The following is a 20,877-nucleotide window of genomic DNA, read 5'->3' on the forward strand; positions in this document are numbered from 1 at the left end:
TTTTCTAAGAGGGATTGAAGAAAAAATTAGAATAAATGAAAAGAACTCGTGAAAACGATAATAAGTAGAAGAGATGAATTGAAAAATTTTAATGCTAGGCCTCTTTATTATCGTAAGACGCATTTGTAATGTGAGAAGTAGACTCGCATTATAGACTCGTGGTAGACTCGTAACGGGATACTCGCACTAGGCTTTCCGTGACAAATCTGGAAAAAAAAATAATTAATGCTTGTAATGCAACTCATCTCCGGGTGAACATAAATACTCTTCTTCGACAGAGAGTTTTCGGCGATTACCTGAATTTTTTAAAGGTATATTCAAAACGGATAAAGATCGAAGAAATTTAAACGATAAGAAGATGAAAATATGTGAAATTCTGACATTTTACATCCCATGTATTATCATGATGGTAAGTATAGCTGTGGACTACATGCTTTTCTTGAGGTATTGATGTTAAATAACCTAAGAAGAAGAACTCCCCTATATTTAAAAAGAATCGGATTTTTCCCTTTTCATTCTGATTTTTTTTTTCTTTTCATTGTCGTCTTATGTTGCATACAAAGTTTTTATTTGTTAAAAATAGATACTTTATAGTTAATAAAAATCTGCTTCTTAGAACCGACAGCAAAGAGTATAGGTTAAAAGTGGCTCTAGTGCCGACGAAGAAAACATCAATGCCATCTATCATTTGGCGGAATTCAGGATTTTTCATACTATATAATCGTTTTTCTGTCAGGAACTGAGATCAAACATTTATTACTACACTAATTTTACCAACTACACAAATTAAATTAATTATTCTTTTAATTACACTGAAAAAATGGCAATTATCGCCAGACGCTAGATGGAGTTAAAGGTCTTCTGTCGTCAACACTAGCGCCAGTTTCCACTCTTGGAAGTTACTCATACTCTTTGACGAAAACTTCAGTAAGCCCAATTTCTAAATCATTTACGAATATATCTTCCTATTTCCACTATCCTAGACATTCAGAATTTGCATATTTGGTGTACTTTTCACATCATTTCTTGCTCGTCTTTCTTTTTAAGAGAGCCTCATTTTTCATTTTATGTTGCTGACACAATTTTTAGCTCAAAAGAGATTCTCTATACTGATTGAAGAAAAAAAGAAAGTATTTCATATAATCATCTTCTTCTAAGAAAAGTAATTTACCACAGAAGATGTCTAGCGTATCAGTATTCTATCTTCTTTGCTTACAATCGTTCACGGCTAAATCTTTTCTATCTGGTTTTCTATGATAAATGATAGTTTTTCTTCAAGCTGATTGCAGCTTAGAAAACTGGTCAGTATTTTGGAATCAGATTCTTTTCAGATCTGAAATGGAGGAAAGTTGTTTTCGATTAATTTGATAAGAGTTTACGGTTCCCTTGAAACGAATGGAAGATGCTGTTTCACTTTTTTTTAGTAATTGTAAATTTTGGGGGTAGTAAAATATAATAAGTTTCTAACTGATTTTCTCCCACCAGTAAAATCAGTTATTGATTGCCAACATAGTTGATAAAGAGTGTTCGTTCAAGACAGGTTTAACGGCTTTACTCTTTAACATTGTTTGTTAAACGGTGAGGAATTACCGTTTAGGACTTTTTCAGTTACTATTTTTTTTTTCTTTTTTTGGTGACCAGCAAATTTATAGGAAATGACCAATAAAGTTAACGTTTATATTTAAAATGATACATTTTTATTTGCCAAATTGCCAAATGACCTAAAATACTTTATATTTATTTCTTATTGTTTTACAAAGTAAACTTGTGAGAAAAAAAATCAAACTTTAGCGTAAAGAGTCAGGCGTTGAGGAGGGGACAACCCAGTCCATACGGAATAATTTCTGTTCATTTTAAGTTTTAATGTCGCTCCTTACTTGCAATTAAATAAAAAAAACTAATTTTTTTTAGCTGAAAGTAAGGATCGACATTAAGACTTAAAACGAACAGAAATTACTCCGTATTTGAAATGGGTTGTCCCCTCCGCAATCCCTCGCTCTTTGCGCTAAAGTTTTTAATTGTTTTAAAAAGTAGAATTGTGGCAAAGAGTCAAACTTTAGCGTAAAGAGCGAGGGATTGCGGAGGGGACAACCCATTTCATATACGGAGTAATTTCTGTTCGTTTTAAGTCTTCGTTTATGTCGCTCCTTACTTTCAGCTAAAAAGTTTTTTTTTTATTTAATTTCTGAACGTTTTTGAATTAATGCATGTTTGGTTTTGGCTCTCCGCACATAAATTATTAAAATGAAATTTGTATATTAATTCTTTTTTTGGCTAAATGGCTTTCTGTTAGTTTTGATCAGACGATTTTGAGAAATAAGGGTGGAGAAGGAGGTCTAGTTGCCCTCTAATTTTTCGGTTACTTAAAAAGGTAACTAGAATTTTTAATTTTTAACGAACGTTTTTATTAGTAAAAAATATACGTAACTTAAGAATTAACTTACGTAACAAACTTTCATAATCTTATATTTTTATTATGTATACGAGGGGTTTGTACCCTCGTTAATACCTCGCTCTTTACACTAAATCGTAAGTTTTGTCCCAATTCTTTAAGAATGACCCCTGAATCAGAAAGGCCGTAGAATAAATAGTTGAAATTACTAAAAATACTTTAGCATAAAGAGCGAGGTACATATCTCCTCCTAAATACCTCGCTCTTTATGCTAAAGTATTTTTAGAACCCCTCATATGCGTAATAATCTCTGTTCGTTTTAAGTTTAAATGCTACTCCTTCCTTTCATTTGAAAAAACGTTTTCATGTTTATTTTTCATTGTTTTCTTATAGTAATGCTAGAAAATCCTGCGCCCTTTTCATTGAATTTTTCTTCCCCCATGACAGATTCCTCCAAGGAAAGATCCTCCAACACAGCCCCCTCCCCTCAGCCCCACCCCCCAACAAAATAAAATCCCCCTGAAAACTTCTGTACACTTCCCAATAACCATTACTATATGTAAACACTGGTCAAAGTTTGTAACTTGCAGCCCCTCCCCCAGGGATTGTGGGGGAGTAAGTCATCCCCAAAGACATAGTTATTATGGTTTTCGACTATGCTGAACAAAATCGCTATCTCAAAATTTTGATCCGTTGACTTTGGGAAAAAATGAGCGTGGGAGGGGGCCTAGATGCCCTCCAATTTTTTTGGTCACTTAAAAAGGGCACTAGAACTTTTCAATTCCGTTAGAATGAGCCCTCTTGCGACATTCTAGGACCACTTGATCGATACGATGATCCCTGAAAAAAAAAAAAAAAAAAAAAAAAAACACGCACCCGTGATTTGTATTCTGGCAAAAAATACAAAATTTCACATTTTTGTAGATAGGAGCTTGAAACTTCTACAGTATGGTTCTTTGATACGCTGAATCTTATAGTGTCATTTTCGTTAAGATTCTACGACTTTTTTTCTTAAATAAGGCAAATTTTCTCAGGCTCTTAACTTTTGATGGGTAAGACTAAACTTGATGAAACTTATATATTTAAAATCAGCATTAAAATGCGATTCTTTTGATGTAGCTATTGATATCAAAATTTAATTTTTTAGAGTTTTGGTTACTATTGAGCCGGGTGCTCCTTACTACAGTTCGTTACCACGAACTGTTTGATTAAAAAACTTGTTTTTTTTATTTAATTATAAACAAAAGATGACGTTCATTTCCGCTTGCATCTCAACTTTTGCCATGAACCGGATTCGGACCCTGTCGGAATGTCAGAATGGGAGTTCTGTCCGTTTCCCTTGGAAAGGGAATTTTTATCGAGCTTAGGGGAGGGATAGATTAGGAAATAGTTCCTATACCTGGGAATTAATCAAAACCTTCTGACCAAATTGATAAGTTCTTAACTTCTTTTTTAACGTCTTACAAGTGTAAAATAAATAAAAATAAATAAATAATAATAATTAAAAATAAAAATAAAATAAAATAAATAAGGTATTAAATGAACTTATTATTTATGCCAACCGATTCGTATCAGGAAAATTGTGATCCATTCAAATTCCTATGAAAAAAGCACTCGAAAATAGAAAATAGAAATCTTCAATATTCAGGTTTATATAACCATAAAGAAAAGATTGCATTTGAATATATTTATTTATTTTATTTAGAAAAGGGACCAGTTCCTGGATAACTTATTTCCATACCTTTTCTTCGTATTTCTACAGCTAAGTAATTCTGTGAATAAGAATTTCTATAAATATTTATATAGTCTTTGTAGACATATATGATCTCTTATTTCTATTTATATACTTTTTGTGTCCAAAACAAAATAGATGTATGTATTCTGGGCTTAAATTTACTTCTTTACTTAAATTACTTCTGGGATGTCTTTTTTATACCGCTTTTATGATGAAATATATTTATAGATATGATGTTGGAATTTGATTACTTCTAGGATGAACTTTTCCTGTCCTCAGAAGTGTTAATTGGGGAGGGGCAATCGCACTCACTTGATTCCCCCCCCCCCTCCAATTTTTTTTGGATAAATTATTTTTTTACGTTTTCACTACCTAAAGACATCGCCCCCTTCCCGTAGATTTTGAAAAATGCATTTATCCCTCTCTTAAATTTTCTTGAATTGACGCCCCTACCAGCCCTTGCCATCCTTAAAAAGATATGAATTTTGTTTTGCATTGCACGTTTTCATAAGACATTGCATCATTTTTATGCTTCATTAACATATAAAGGGGTCTTCTTTAACATGGGAAATGTAAAATGGCCTACAGACGGGTGAATTTAATTTTCCTTGTACTTTTTTAGAAGAAAAAAAAAACTCCAAAAATCTAGCCATTAAAGGTTTGCTCTAAAATAGACGCCATGCCCTCTTGAGAGGCCATTGAGGGGCCAAGGTTTGGTTTTTAGCTTAAACTGGGTTCCTCTTTTTAGATGTTTTGATTAATTTGATCAAATATCTTAAGAATTATATTTCGAGTAATAAATAATAATTGATTGATTAAATATTCAAATTAATCGATTTTATTTATATAATTCAATAAGGATGTTTTAAAATTTTTAAATGCAAACTTAAGTGCAAGATGTTTCAGAACAATTAAGCGCAAACCCAGAAGGATATTACTGTTACATATTTTTAGTAGCCTATGGGTGAAAACCCGGTATGTAGAAAGGATCCTGTAGAAGACTATGTAGTAGGGATGTATGTAGAAGGGATCCTACACATACAACATATTTTAATTTTGAAGATATATTCAAAGAGCGTCAATATCATATGTTGTGTCACTACTCTCAGCAATTGGATATGTACAGAAAGAGTTTTATTACCCCTAATCTGCAGCATTAACATAAAAAAAGGCTACCTAAGGGAAAAGAATATATATCAATGCATAGAGATGAAGTATAAAACATTAGCTGCTTAAATTAAATTGTATATCTTTTGAAGCTTTTAAGCTATTATTTACTCCTTCCCTCCAAGATGAATCGCATTGTTTTCTGACTCCTGACATTATCAATATACCGATTCTGACTGCATTCAGCAAAAATTTATTAAGACTCGGAATACGACTCCGCGATTCCGACTCTACCGCCCTGTTTTAAACTTCATTAAACTAGATTTTATAAGTTATAACTCACTCCGGTTTCAGACATTTTCAGTATACCGAGTCTGACTCCACTCAGTAAAAATTTACTAAAACTTCGACTCCACGACTGAGACTCCACAGCCATGCCATTATCACATTGACTAGTCACAATCAAGGGAGTAGTTCCAGTATTTTACTGGGGAGGGTGAGGGGGGTTTATATCCGGATAGCTAAGGGATTTGAGCTATATATAACTTTTCTCCAAATTATTGGGGTCAACTGCCCCCTCCCCCTTACCCCCAAACGACGTCCTTGGTTACAGTTATGTTATTTTAATTGAAGTTTTTATGTTAAACTAATTTTTTAGGTCAACTGGCTTGACAGTGATGGTAACCTGATAACGGAGGGCGTTGAGGTGTTTAAGGATTTGCTTCAAGATAACTTGAGAACAAACGTTAAATCTGTTTTGAAGCTTATTCCAAAGCAAGAATTTCACAATAAGACGTTTACGTGCCAGGTAAGCTACTTTTCCTTTTTTTTTTACCTCCAATAATAGCCTGCAGATTCGAAGTGACTGCCTCATTTTGGTTCAAAAAGGAACCAAAGGAACTACCTTTCTGCTAAAGTTTTGAGGGTAAGAGCAGGGGCGTAATTTGCTATGGGGCAGGGGGTAACTGCCTCTCCCGGACCTCAGTTTGCCTCCCTTGACCGCAATTTGTCCCCTCTTCAGCTGAAATTTAGTTTCTCCAAAAATCTTGTCAAAACTAATATAAGCCTGTATAATTCAAGCATCCACAGCAACGAGTCAGTTTTCTTTAGCGTATCTTTACTGCTATATGGTTGTTTTTTCACTGTCAATGTTACTTAAGCGTTAATTGGGATTTTGAAGAAATAACAACTAGTTTTTCTAACTGAAAGTAAGGAGCGACATTAAAACTCAAAACGAACAGAAATTACTCCGTATATGAAATGGGCTGTCCCCTCCGCAATCCTTCGCTCTTTATGCTAAAGCTTTTAATTGTTTTAAAAAGCAGAATTGTGGTAAAGAGTCAAACTTTAGCGTAAAGAGCGAAGGATTGCGGAGGGGACAACCCATTTCATATACGGAGTAATTTCTGTTCGTTTTAAGTTTTAATGTCGCTCCTTACTTTCAGTTAGAAAAACTAGTTTTTTTTATGTAATTTCTGAACGTTTTTTAATTAATGCATGTTTGATTTTGGCTCTCCACACATAAATTATTAAAATGAAATTTACATTTTAATTCCTTTTTTGGCTAAATGGCTTTCTCTTAGTTCTGATCAGACGATTTTGAGAAATATGGGATGGGGAAGGAGGCCTAGTTGCCATGCAATTTTTCGGTTACACAAAAAGGCAACTATAAATTTTAATTTTTAACGAATTTTTTTTATTAGTAAAAAATACACGTAACTTAAGAATTAACTTACGTAACAAACTTTTATATTCTAAAATTTTTATTATGTATATGAGGGGGTTTGTACCCTCGTTAATACCTCGCTCTTTACACTAAATCGTAAGTTTTGTGCCGATTCTTTAAGAATGACCCCTGAATCAGAAAGGCCGTAGAATAAATAGTTGAAATTGCTAAAAATACTATAGCATAAAGAGCGAGGTATTTATCTCCTCCTAAATACCTCGCTCTTTATGCTAAAGTATTTTTAAAACCCCTCATATGCGTAATAATCTCTGTTTGTTTTAAGTTTCAATGGTACTCCTTACTTTCAATTGAAAGAACTTTTCCATGTTTATTTTTTCATTGTTTTTTTTTATAGTAATTTTAGAAAATCCTGCGCCCTTTTAATTGAATTTCTGTTCCCCCATGACATATTTCTCCAAGGAAAGATCCTCCCACATAGCCCCCTCCCCTCAACCCCACCCCCAAAACCAAAAAAAAACCTGAAAACGACTGTACACTTCCCAATAACCATTATTATATGTAAACAATGGTCTAAGTTTGTAACTTGCAGCCCTTCCCCCAGGGACTGTGGGGGAGTAAGTCATTCCCAAAGACATAGTTATTATGGTTTTTGACTATGCGGAACAAAATGGCTATCTCAAAATTTTGATCTGTTGACTTTGGAGAAAAAATGAGCGTGGGAGGGGGCTTAGGTGCCCTCCAATTTTTTGGTCACTTAAAAAGGGCACTAGAACTTTTCATTTCCGTTAGAATGAGCCCTCTTGCAACATTCTAGGACCACTTGGTCGATACGACGACCCCTGGAAAAAAAAAAAAAAAACCAACAAACAAATAAACACACACCCGTGATTTGTCTTCTGGCAAAAGATACGAAATTCCACATTTTTGAAGATAGGAGCTTGAAAATTTTGCTATAGGGTTCTCTGATACGCTGAATGCGATGGTGTGATTTTCGTTAAGTGTGACTTTTAGGGGGTGTTTTCCCCTATTTTCTAAAATAAGACAAATTTTCTCAGGCTCGTAACTTTTGATGACAAAGACCAAATTTGATGAAACTTATATATTTAAAATCAGCATGAAAATCCGATTCTTTTGATGTATATTTTAGCATCAAATTTCCGTTATTTAGAGTTTCGTTTACTATTGAGCCGTGTCGCTCCTTACTACAGTTCGTTACGACGAACTGTTTGATTACGCCACTGGGTAAGAGAGGGAAGGCAGATGGGCCATGGGCCACTTTTTTATCTAGTTTGTTTTTACACCGAATATAATTTCCTAGCGGTATTTCGCCCTTGCTATGAAATCTTCCACTACTGAAACATTGCTTGGGGCTGATGAGCCATCCTCTTCCCTACAAGAATAAACTTGAACACATTCTACAAAAGTTTTCAATTTTGAGTCGCTGAATAGAGGGGGGGGGGGGGGTAACCATATTCAAATTCATAAGCTTCGTCCCCTCCTAATCCACCCAAAAAAGAGAGTGGTCTGTGATGGACTGTTTGACGATTTGTTATTTCTGGCTCATTCTACACTTTCCTATTCCTTTTCTCTTTTTTTTCTGCCTTTTTAGCCGGTCTTTAACTGCGCTTATAAATATGTCCATTTTAAATTTTATGAGTATTCTAGTTCTAATGTTTTCCTCGCATAATTTATCTGTCTTGTGACAGAAGAACCTTCGCTGTGCATGCAGCAAATTGATATTATCTCTGTTTGCTTTATATTTCGTTTTATTCACTTGTCGAGTAATAGAAAATACATCGCTTTTTTTGAAGATTAAACAAACAAAAAACAATTTTTTTGTTAAACTGAAAGTAAGGAGCGACATTAAAACTTAAAACGAACATAAATTATTCGGTATATGAAAGGGTTTGTCCCCTCCTCAACGCACCGCTCTTTCCGCTAAAGTTTTTTATCGTTTTAAAAATTAGAGTTGTGAGAAAGAGTTGAACTTTAGCGTAAAGAGCGGGGCCTTGAGGAGGGGACAGCCCCTTTCATATATGGAATAATTTCTGTCCGTTTTAAGTTTTGATGTCGCTCGTTACTTTCAGTTAAAAAAACTTTTTTTTGTTGTTTAATTTCTGAACGTTTTTGAATTAATGCAGCTTTTGATTTTAGCTCACTATACATGAAAACAAAATTGGCATATTAGTTTTGCTTTTTTTTTGGCTAAATTGCTTTCTCAAAGTTTTGATTGGACGATTTTAAGAAAAAGGGGATGGGGAGGAGGTCTAGTTGCCCTCCAAGTTTTTGGTTACTTAAAAAGGCCACTAGAACTTTTAATTTTATTTACGAACGTTTCTATTAGTAATAAATATATGTAGCATACAAATTAACTCACGCAACGAACTTCTATGTTCGTGTACTTTTTTTACGTATATAAGGGGTTCACACCCTCGTCCATACCTCACTCTTTACACTATAGTTCGAATTTTGTTCCAATTCCTCAAGAATGACCCCTGAATCACAAAGGCCGTTTAATTAGAATAAATAGATATTTCGAAATTACTAAAAATACTTTAGCCTAAAAAGCGAGGTATTGAGGTGGGGACGAACCTCCACATATGCATAATAATTTCTGTTCGTTTTAAGTTTTAAAGTTGCTCCTTGCTTTCAGTTGAATTTTTTTTTATTTATTTAATTTCTAAACGTTTTTGAATTAGTGCAGGTTTTGATTTTAGCTCACCGTACATGAATAATTAAAATACAATTTGCATATTGATTTTGTTTTTTGATAAATGGCTTTCTCAAAGTTTTGATCGGACGATTTTGAGGAAAAAGTGGCAGGGGAGGGGGCCTAGTTGCCCTTCAATTTTTTGGTTACTTAAAAAGGCCATTCGAACTTTTTATTTTATTTAGAAACGTTTTTATTAGTAATAAATATGCATAACTTACAAATTAATTTACAAAACGAGATTCTATATTCGTATATTTATATTATTTATATGAGGGGGTTCGCCCCCTCGTCAATACCTCTCTCTTTACACTAAAGATCGAATTTTGCTCTAATTCTTTAAGAATAGCCCCTGAATCACAAAAGCCGTTTAATTAGAATAAATAGCTCTTTAAAATTACTAAAAATACTTTTGCGTAAAGACCGAGGTATTGATGTGGGGAAGAACCCCCTCGTAATAATTTCTGGTCGTTTTAAATTTTAATGTTAATCCTTGTTTTCAATTGGAAAAACTTGTTTTTATTTAATTTCTCATTGCTCTTTAGATAATGCTGGATTCTCTTCCACCATGGTAACTTAATCCATTGAAAGATCATCTCACGTAACCCTCTCCTCTGACCCCCCCCCACACACCAGAAAAAATCCCCTGAAAACGTCAGTATACTTCCCAATAACCAATACTATATGTAAACATTGGGCTAAGTTCATAACTTGCAACCCTTCCACCGGGGACTATGGGGGATTAAGTCGTACTCAAAGACTTAGCTATTAAATTTTTTGACTATGCTGAACGAAATGGCTCAAAATGTTTGGTTTGGTGACTTTGGGGAAAAGTGATCGAGGGAGGGAGCCTAGTTGCCCTAAAATTTTGGTTGCTTAAATAGGGCACTAGAACTTTTAATTTCCGTTAGAATGAGCCCTCTCGTGACATTCTACGATCACTGAGTCGATACGATCACCCATGGAAAAAAACAAATAAACACGCAGCCGTGATCTTTCTTCTGGCCAAAAATACAAAATTCCACATTTTTGCAGATAGGAGCTTGATATCTCTACAGTAGGGTTCTGTGATACGCTGAATTTGACGATGTGGTTTTCATTAAGATTCTATGACATTTAGGGTGTGTTTTCCCCTTTTTTTCTAAAATAAGGCAAATTTTCTCAGGGTCGTAACTTTTGATGGGTAGGACTAAGTTTAAGTTAACATATATATCTAAAATCAGCATAAAAATCCGATTTTGTTGATGTAGCTGTTGGTATCGAAATTCCGTTTTTTAGAGTTTCGATTACTAGTGAGCCGGGTCGCTACTTACTAGTTCATTACCATGAATTGTTTGACAAAATGATTATTGTTCGAATTTCTTTTTATAAAGTTTCCTCCAGTTCAATTAGTCTAATTAAAGAATACCATTCTACGGGTTTCTGCTTTTTGTGACCACTATTATTATGTATAGAAATTTCACTTATACCCATAGATGGACTCGGGCCCGGCTATTGGGGGCCTTAATAAAAGGGGTCTAATCCTTCAAAACGCCGATTTTAAACCTAATTGTTAGTTTCTTCTACACGGACGTACTTTGGAGCGGTCTCTACTATTTTTAGTTACGTACCGTCTACAACTATAAAAAAAATAATTAAGTAGTATATAAAAAAAAATTAATAGACAAATTAGTTAGAAATTATCCCTCCTGAACTTAAACGATAAATTTGTATTGCCCTTTACATCCCAAGTAAATTTAAGAGAAACAGTAATTGCTCATTAAGGTAAGTTCTGTACACAAATTAAATAAAAAAAACTAATTTTTTTAGCTGAAAGTAAGGAGCGACATTAAAACTTAAAACGAACAGAAATTACTCCGAACAGAAAAGTTTGACTTTTTGCCACAATTCTACTTTTTAAAACAATTAAAAGCTTTAGGGTAAAGAGCGAGGGATTGTGGAGGGGACAACCCATTTCATATACGGAGTAATTTCTGTTCGTTTTAAGTTTTAATGTCGCTCCTTACTTTCAGCTAAAAAAAATTTTTTTATTTAATTTCTGAACGTTTTTGAATTAATGCATGTTTGATTTTGGCTCTCCGCACATAAATTATTAAAATGAAATTTGCATATTAATTCCTTTTTTGGCTAAATGGCTTTTTCTTAGTTTTGATCAGATGATTTTGAGAAATAAGGGGTGAGGAAGGAGGCCTAGTTGCCCTGTAATTTTTCGGTTACTTAAAAAGGCAACTAGAACTTTTAATTTTAACGAACGTTTTTATTAGTAAAAAATATGCGTAACTTAAGAATTAACTTACGTAACAAACTTTCATAACCTTATATTTTTATTATGTATACGAGGGGGTTTGTACCCTCGTTAATACCTCGCTCTTTACACTAAATCGTAAGTTTTGTCCCACTTCTTTAAGAATGACCCCTGAATCAGAAAGGCCGTAGAATAAATAGTTGAAATTACTAAAAATACTTTAGCATAAAGAGCAAGGTATTTATCTCCTCCTAAATACCTCGCTCTTTATGCTAAAGTATTTTTAGAACCCCTCATATGCGTAATAATCTCTGCTCGTTTTAAGTTTCAATGCTACTTCTTCCTTTCATTTGAAAAAACGTTTTCATGTTTATTTTTCATTGTTTTCTTATAGTAATGCTAGAGAATCCTGCGCCCTTTTCATTGAATTTTTCTTCCCCCATGACAGATTCCTCCAAGGAAAGATCCTCCAACATAGCCCCCTCTCCTCAGCCCCACCCCCAAATAAAATAAAATCCCCCTGAAAACGTCTGTACACTTCCCAATAACCATTACTATATGTAAACACTGGTCAAAGTTTGTAACTTGCAGCCCCTCCCCCAGGGATTGTGGGGGAGTAAGTCATCCCCAAAGACATAGTTATTATGGTTTTCGACTATGTTGAACAAAATGGCTATCTCAAAATTTTGATCCGTTGACTTTGGGAAAAAATGAGCGTGGGAGGGGGCCTAGATGCCCTCCAAATTTTTTGGTCACTTAAAAGGGGCACTAGAACTTTTCATTTCCGTTAGAATGAGCCCTCTTGCGACATTCTAGGACCACTTGGTCGATACGATGACCCCTGGGGAAAAAAAACAAAACAAAAAAACAAACAAATAAACACGCACAAATAAACAAAAATTCCACATTTTTGTAGATAGGAGCTTGAAACTTCTACAGTAGGGTTCTCTGATACGCTGAATCTGATGGTGTCATTTTCGTTAAGATCCTACGACTTTTAGGGGGTGTTTCCCCCTATTTTCATAAATAAGGCAAATTTTCTCAGGCTCGTAACTTTTGATGGGTAGGACTAAACTTGATGAAACTTATATATTTAAATAAGCATTAAAATGCGATTCTTTTGATGTAGCTATTGATATCAAAATTCAATTCTTTAGAGTTTTGGTTACTATTGAGCCGGGTCGCTCCTTACTACAGTTCGTTACCACGAACTGTTTGATTTTACCATCCAGTAGATTGTTTTATTGACGGTATGGTAAAATTTTCGAAAAATCATTGTTACTGGCCTAGGTGAACCGAAAGCTTTTTACGTCATAGCTTTGACGTGGCTCCACAATTTTTATTATTTTCCCTATGCTTTTATATATTTTGGTATTTCTTAATGATATCTACGATTTCTCGTAGACTTTTCTGTGATAAGAGAAGGTATATTTTGAGAAAAATGAGTCGCTACTTCCCGGTGTCTTAAAAAGTACGTCTCACAATTTATCTGTTGAACAGCGAGGCATCTTGAAAATGGGTTTATTCAAGGCAATCTTAATTGATTGAATAAAGGAGAGCTTGGATATGATATGGATTTGGAAGAGAAGTTATCACTCACGCAGAGCCCTTCCTATAGGGAAGGGGCAACCGGGTTAGCTGCCCCGGTCGCAGCAGCTGGGGGCTGCTGTGGCTGGCGGAATGCCCAATTTGGCAATTTTTTCATTTTGAATTGGCTTTCTTTGTTATATTTAGGGTGTGGGGGGGGGGGTTAATTGATTTTTCACCGGCCACTACCAACCCTAGGAACAGCTCTGCATTCATGTACGTTAATATGACCTTTTCTTTTTTGTGTTGTAGCCTTTTTTTGGCTTTAAACACACTTGATCTTATCTTAATCATTTTATCCGGGTGGTGGGGGGTTCTCTTAGTTATTTCTATGATTCATAAATATTGGATTACGAACTTGACGAAAGTTTTTCATGGAGAAAATCTGAGAAAAATAGTTATTACTCATTAAGATATGTTTTGTATAGAGTTTGTTCCTTCAATATACTATTTTATTGAGGGGGATGATAATTTAGAAGAGATCAATAATGAAAAGAAAACAAATTGTCGTTAATTGACAAGCTGTCATGTGAGTTGTCCTTTAACGAATGATCGTTCTTTGGCAAGCAAAGCTTGAGCAAGTTTTCTTAATTCAAAGAAAATCAAATTAGTACATTGGAAGATGGAGGATGAAATCTAATACTAAACGTTGTATCCCCGCCTAAGATCCTTTTCAGACCATAGAGAAAAGAAACTATGTGTTAATTTTGAAAAGGGTATCTCTAATAAGCACCATTTGATATGAAGAAAGTTAGTTTGGTAGATTGTTTTGTAATTTTGGAGGTGTTCGTCTCTTACTGTTGATCATTAGTAATGTTTTTACGGAAGAATATTACAAAACTGACTGCAGGAATATTCTTATGATGGAAAAATATTTTTTTTTTATATAATTTGAATAACAAGTTCCCAGAAATTCAAGAAAATTTAGGACTTCCGGCGAGGGGGAGAGGGAGAGCCCCGATGCCCTCCCTCCTCTGCTGAAGCTCCCGAAATTTGAAATCTTCAGCTAAAGTAAGAAAGAGCAGACAAATTAAAATTAGAAAGGAAATTAGAAAATAAGCTAGATTTAAAATTAGAAAGAACATTAGTTATTTATTGGATAAAATATATATGAAGAAGTAGAACAAATCTGAATGTGGATGTTTTGAAAGAAAACCGCGTATTGAAAATTCTAAAAATAATTGAGGGTTAATTGTTGTGAGCTGGAGTATGTGTGTTAGGATTTTAGAATGGGGAGGTGGATCTGATTGGGACTGAAGCAGTGTGATTAGTCCAGAAATATAGAGTTAATGCATGTTAATGGTTTGTTAAAGAGGTGCTCGAAACAACTTGTGACTCTCTACCAAGGCCGTATCCAGGATTTTGATGGGAAGGGGTATTTTTTTTTGGGGGGGGATGCAGAATTAACTTATAAAAAGACATCCAAAATGTGTTTATATGCATTTTCATTACGTTTTTACGAGTCGTACAAGTATTTCTGATGGGAGGTTGAAACCCCCTAATCCCCTGGATACAGCCTTGCCCTCTACCCAATCTTCCTTCTTCCCTATACATAATTTCGCAAAAGAAAGTCCTGCAATTAACTTTTCACTTCGGGCCTAAAAACTCACTGTTTTGGTTGTCAATTCCCCCCCCCCCCCCCTAAGAATTTTCTGGTAACCCGGTAATATTTTAGCTGTATAACCAATACCTATGCAGCTGCGGCTATAGAAAGGAACTGACGGTGTGGTAAAACAATCCCCTCTGCTCTCATTTTTAGTCCATATTTACAGTTCGGTTATAAAATCGTAAAAGATATATCCAAATTTTGCGTGCATTTTTCAAGTTTTTGTAGCCCCCCTCCCCTCCTGAAAAGAAATCCTCTCTCCCCAACAAAAATTCTGGATACGCCCTTGTTTCTATAAACATGAACTGGGTTGGAATTGAAAAAGTTTCATAAATAGACAACATGAAAGTTTTTTTCTTATATTACTTTTGAAAAATTTTGCTTCTTTTTAAACTGGTAAACTTTACGGCAGTTCAAATATTTCAGATTTTTATATTTGGAAAAAGCTTAGGCAAGCACGCCAAATGTTACAAGATAACAAACATATTAGTACCACATTTAAAACTTCTGTTTCTGCTATAGATTATTCGGTAAAATTCTAGTTAATTGACTTCTTGCTATTTTGGAAAGGGTTTAGGTTAGGAAAATGAAACTTTCAGGGGTGGGTCTACAGGCTAAAGTATGTCCCGGGAAGATATTTTAAAGTACCCACCTCCACTCCTTCTCCCTCTAGAGGGCCCTGAAATTTGCCCACATGACAGGTCTATTACCGATTGAAATTTTGACAAAACAACATTTTACCTTAATTTTCAGTTACTAGTTGTTTTTTCTCTGCCTTTAGTTCTGAAAATGCAATTCCTGTTATTTGAGTAGAATTTTGAGCCATATCAATTTTTTTTCAAAATTTAGGAAATGTATTTGCATATCTTTAAAACCTTATAAAATGGAATTGGGCAAAGTTATGAAGCTGAAAACAATTTTATTGTACTTCAATTAAGCAGAAGATCTATTTTGCAAGGTTTCACTTTTATAACACACATAATTTTAAAGGTCATCAAAGGTCAGTGCCCATTAGAGGGAGAAGGAGTTGAGGTAGTTGCTTCAAAATACCTTCCCGGGACATACTTTAGTCTGTAGATTCACCCCTGAAAGTTTCGTTTTCCTAACCTAAACTCTTTCTGAGATAGCAAGAAGTCAATTAACTAGAATTTTACCGATTATTCTTCGTTTGTGCTATCAGAACATATTTTTTTTCTTTTTTAATTTTTGAAAGGTTTTTGTCAAAAGTTTTTTTTTTTTTTTAGATTGTCCAACTCCCGTACGAATTGATAAAAAAAAGGAAAGGTGCTAATAAGAATAAAAATAGACTCTCTGTGGCTATTTTTATATACTCGTGAAATTCACGACTTTCTCATAGAACCCTGTAATTTTGCAATATTAACTGATTTCTCCTCTTATGAACTCTTTCGAAACATCTCCCTCCCTCTAGAAGCTCCCGTGTATTACTGCCGTAAAACTTATCTTTTAAAAAGAAGCCAGATTCTCCAAAAGCAAGGTAAGATAAAACTTGCATATTTTAAAACTTTCTATTTCTAGAACTTTCTAATTTTCCCACCCAAATTATGTTGATAGAAAATATCTAAGATGAAAAATTAAATTGCTCGTGAAGCCATACTTTGGTGCTTTGTGATCAAATTTAGCTTGTAATTTCACTAACTCGTTCCTTGAAAGACCTCTTTTAACGCCGTGTTGATAGCAAGGGGTTGCCACCTTTCAAAATTAGTATGTACTAGGTGGCGCGTTGCAAGCGTAATGAAAGCATGCCACACATGATGCGAAGGATTCTATATTTGGTGCAAAATGACGTGGCGTGGGGGAAGTGTACCTCATGTGGTAGACAAGGTGTATTTTGATATTTTGCACATAAATTATAGTTAATTTTTAATGAAAATGAATAAGATAATATATATTCAAATTGAAATAATAACAAAACAGAGAAAGGAAAAAAAAACTGTTGGTATTTACATTTTAATTGTGTTGCGAGAGCAACACTTTGGTTTTGTCCCGTTTTTTTTTTTTTTTTTTTTTTTCTATGCCGCCGATCTCAGCTTATTCCTGGAAACTGGTAAGGGTCTAACCTGTGCGGTTTTTACGGAAAGTGTGGACCTCAGGCCGGATTGATGAATATGACATTACATTTTGGAAAGCTCCGTAGAACTCTTGCCTGGGGCCAAAAAGGATGGTTTTTGCTTGTCCTCGAGCCAGAGCCTATGGTGTGCGAAGTGAAGTGGAGTTATATAGCCTATGTCAGAGAGGAGTATCTGAAGTTGTGCAGCCAAGCTTTCGTTTCATCAAACCATGTTTCTGCTTTCGAGTGGAAAGCTCCGTTCTAGCAGGCAAGCAGGCAGGCACCAGTTTCAAATTGAAGATGGACTAAAATCTATAAGTGTTAAATATATGCGGTAGTTCCCCGGCCCCACAGCCAATATATCTTCTTTGAGTGATAAATAGAAAAATTTACAGAAACAAAAAAGTGCGATTTTCCCACGGGTCCGAAAGTGCTGCCATCTATTGTTTCTAGCCATTTCTGTTCGTGATTTCAGCTGACTTTACCATTCTTTTTTTTTCTACTTGAGATTGCAATAGAGAAATGGTATCAGATATACCTCTTAAACTTTAAAAGTTCTCTCATTGCTAAAGAAATTAGAGCTTATCCTTTGCTCCTTTCTAAGTGGTGGTGTTAGAAAGTTAGCCTCCGGCAAAAAAGTCAACTTTTGAACTAAGACAGATAGAATTTTTTTTTCAATGACAATCGATAGACCTTGATGAGCTGATCAAAGTATATGTCATCCATTTTTTGTTACAAAAATTCCTTCATGACATACACCAGTTTGAAAGTTTCAAGGGGTTGACAACTTCAGTGGTAAGGTACACACTTGAACCAAAAATAGGCCGATACCAATGGTGAGATATGTAGGGGACTTCCAAGCAACAGTCGATTATTAGCTTATAATCATCTTTGGCAATGAGGGGTTTGCAACTTTTGCTGATTAGTGTACCTATTATCTGTTTCTGGTGTAATTGATGATAAGAACAACTTGGTTCCCGATTGTAAGACATGTAGGGGAGTTGTAAGTAATAATCGGCTGTTAGGCTAAAATGACTTCAGCGACAAGGGGTTTGCAACTTTTGCTAGTTGGTGTACCCATTATTTGTTTCCGGTGAACTTGGATGTATATCACGGGAGAGGGACTTGTAAGTAAGAATCGGTTGCTAGAGGAGGCTCATCAGAGGCTAAAAATTTGTCCAAATTGGTGCACATCTATGGTATTTGATCCTGAAAAGTCACGAATAGCTTTATAATACCAACTAGATTATATAAGATAATGTTCCAAGTTTCCATCGGTCACGATGTGGTACGATTGAAAAGGATAAAGTTCAACTGGCTGCAAACTCAATTTAGTCCCTTCTTCCGATATTCTTTTGCTGTTGTTTTTTCAACGCTGAAGAACTTGATCATGTGATTACTGATTGTATTCTGCTTTGAATATGCCGTTTTGAATGCTTCGATAGTTTTGACAACTTCCGAATTTAACCGATAGCGAAGAAACAAAACCAAAGTGTTGCTCTCGCAACACTTTTATCGGCGAAGCCGGACAAAGGTTGCCGCAACACTTCACGTTGCCCAGGCAACGTAGGTCTAGTTTATTTGTGCGTTATTATTTCGTTGCAGCATCGAACGAGTTGTCTAAACTAGCAAGCTTTTTGAAAAATTTTTGTTATAAAAGTTTCTGTTATTGTTTTTTTTTTATATTCGGTTAAATTCATATCGGTACTGAAAAATGATTAATATTTATTTTGATATTCAAATTATTGACATAATTTTTAGATTGTAATATTGAAATGTGTAAATCAGCGAGTATTTTGAGAAACCCCTATTTTTCATGCTTCAGTTTTTTTTCGGTTTAGTTTCATTTATACAAACATCTAAAAATGAAGGCTAGAGTCAATTGCGGTCGAAGCCCTGGGTAGTGGGGCAGCCCCCCCCCCCCAGTTTCTCTGGCGTCTGACATTAATTTTCTTTTATTATATATTTTTACTCTTACTATGGTATACCTGGCTCTCCCCCCATATTATGAGGTCTAAAAGCGCTACTGGCTTGAGTAGCACAGTTGTTTCTTGAACATTTCATGTTATGCACATGTTATTCCGATAACATTTGTAATATACCAAATATATATTCAGCATTGTATTCATATTACTACTGCTACTACCACTATTAAGTCACTGCAGCACCAAACCACCTAAGGTCAATACAAATAAGAACGCTCCATCTCCATCCGATCCTAAAAAGCACAACCATTGGCAGTCAGTCCCCCTTCTTCCGTAAAACCAGGAGTCCTGGTTGAACTTCGTTGAAGTAAGGATGCTAGCGCATTTTAATGTAAGTTTATCTATATATACATATTTTTTTCTCTCTCTCTTTCTCGTATTGTGCTGAAGACGGCCATTGGACATAGGGCCGAAATATTCACAGAATTGATTTTCACTGTCTTGAAAAGATTTTCCCTATTGTCTCAACTTTATATTTTTTTATTATATATATATATATATATATATATATATAATATATATATATATATATATATATATATATATATATATATATATATATATATACTTACTGCCGTTTTTGAAAATAATTTTAATATGCTCCAATGCGTTAATGTATCCAGTGAATAGAGATGTATCCCCCTCCCATACACCCTAAGAAGTGTATGAAACATTATATGAGCATTGCATTTCAGTTTCAAGTGGTTTAATTTGTAAGCTTTCTGGCAGATTAGGCCTTGAGGTACCCCATAAGCACCTGCTTGCTTTTTGTCAATAAATAGTTGTTCTAATTTTACTTTATACATTGAGCCTGACTTTTTTTTTGTATAATGCACTATGTATAGACTACGTATTTAACCTTTGTTATAAATAGTTTTACTGTTTACCAATACGTAAAAGCAAGGGTTGGATATAGGGAAGCCCCCTCCCCCTATACACCTTAAGAAGTGTCTGAGGTATAATAGGAACATGATAGATAATTTTGAAACGATGTGATTTGTGAGATTTCTGACGGATTGGACCCTGAGGTATCTCGTGAGTACTTGCTTGTTTTATACCATTAAATCTGTTTCCCTAATCGAAATTCATGTGCTGTTTTTTTCTTTTTCTTTTTTTTTGTAATACGGGACTCTATATCAAACAGAATTGTTTTATTTCAGGCTCAAAATGCCGCCGAGCGAAGTCCCAGAGTAGCCACTATACGTCTGGAAGTCAAATATGCCCCAAAGGTGACTGTTAAAGTCATTAACAGTGTAATAACCGAACTAGATACTGTTAAGCTGAGCTGTAGCGCTGAAGGTAATCCATCTAAAATGGATTACAAATGGTATGTCAATAATGAGGTAAGTTATATTCTTTATTTAAAAATTTAATTTTTTTAGGCATGCTAATTTTTCATTTGTCGGCGAATTGGGCTCAGAGTTTCCATTTATTAGTGAAAAATTTAAATTGGACAAGGAGATGGGGGGGGGGGGGCTACTGGAATAGCCCAAAATTTATTTGATCTTGTTTTTGTCTTTTTTATCTAAATCAACAATTCCACTCATTTAGAAACTTATTTATACATTGTATATTCCTGTAATAAATGTACTACTTGATTCCTCAAGTCAGTGTTCTTTTTTTATGATCATTTATATTTTTTCGATATAACTATAATCCTCCTGACTATCGTCTAATTTTATTTTTCATCGATTATACGCTACATACTTATTACCTAACTAATTAACTCATTAACTAATTACCTAACTAACTAAC

The 20,877-nt window shown here is 34.6% G+C and overlaps 1 protein-coding gene across 1 annotated transcript in view; it reads left to right on the top strand.

Annotated features, from left to right (window-relative positions):
* The window catches only part of LOC136028882 (irregular chiasm C-roughest protein-like), a 206,513-nt gene that overhangs the window by 97,771 nt on the left and 87,865 nt on the right, over positions 1-20,877 (top strand). Inside the window, exons 4-5 of the mRNA XM_065706834.1 lie at positions 5,893-6,042; positions 20,283-20,465. Coding sequence (XP_065562906.1) covers positions 5,893-6,042; positions 20,283-20,465 — 333 coding nt within the window. The remainder of the gene's footprint in view (positions 1-5,892; positions 6,043-20,282; positions 20,466-20,877) is intronic.

This window comes from Artemia franciscana, chromosome 7 (assembly GCF_032884065.1).
Source record: "Artemia franciscana chromosome 7, ASM3288406v1, whole genome shotgun sequence".
In the NCBI taxonomy this organism is placed as follows: domain Eukaryota; kingdom Metazoa; phylum Arthropoda; class Branchiopoda; order Anostraca; family Artemiidae; genus Artemia; species Artemia franciscana.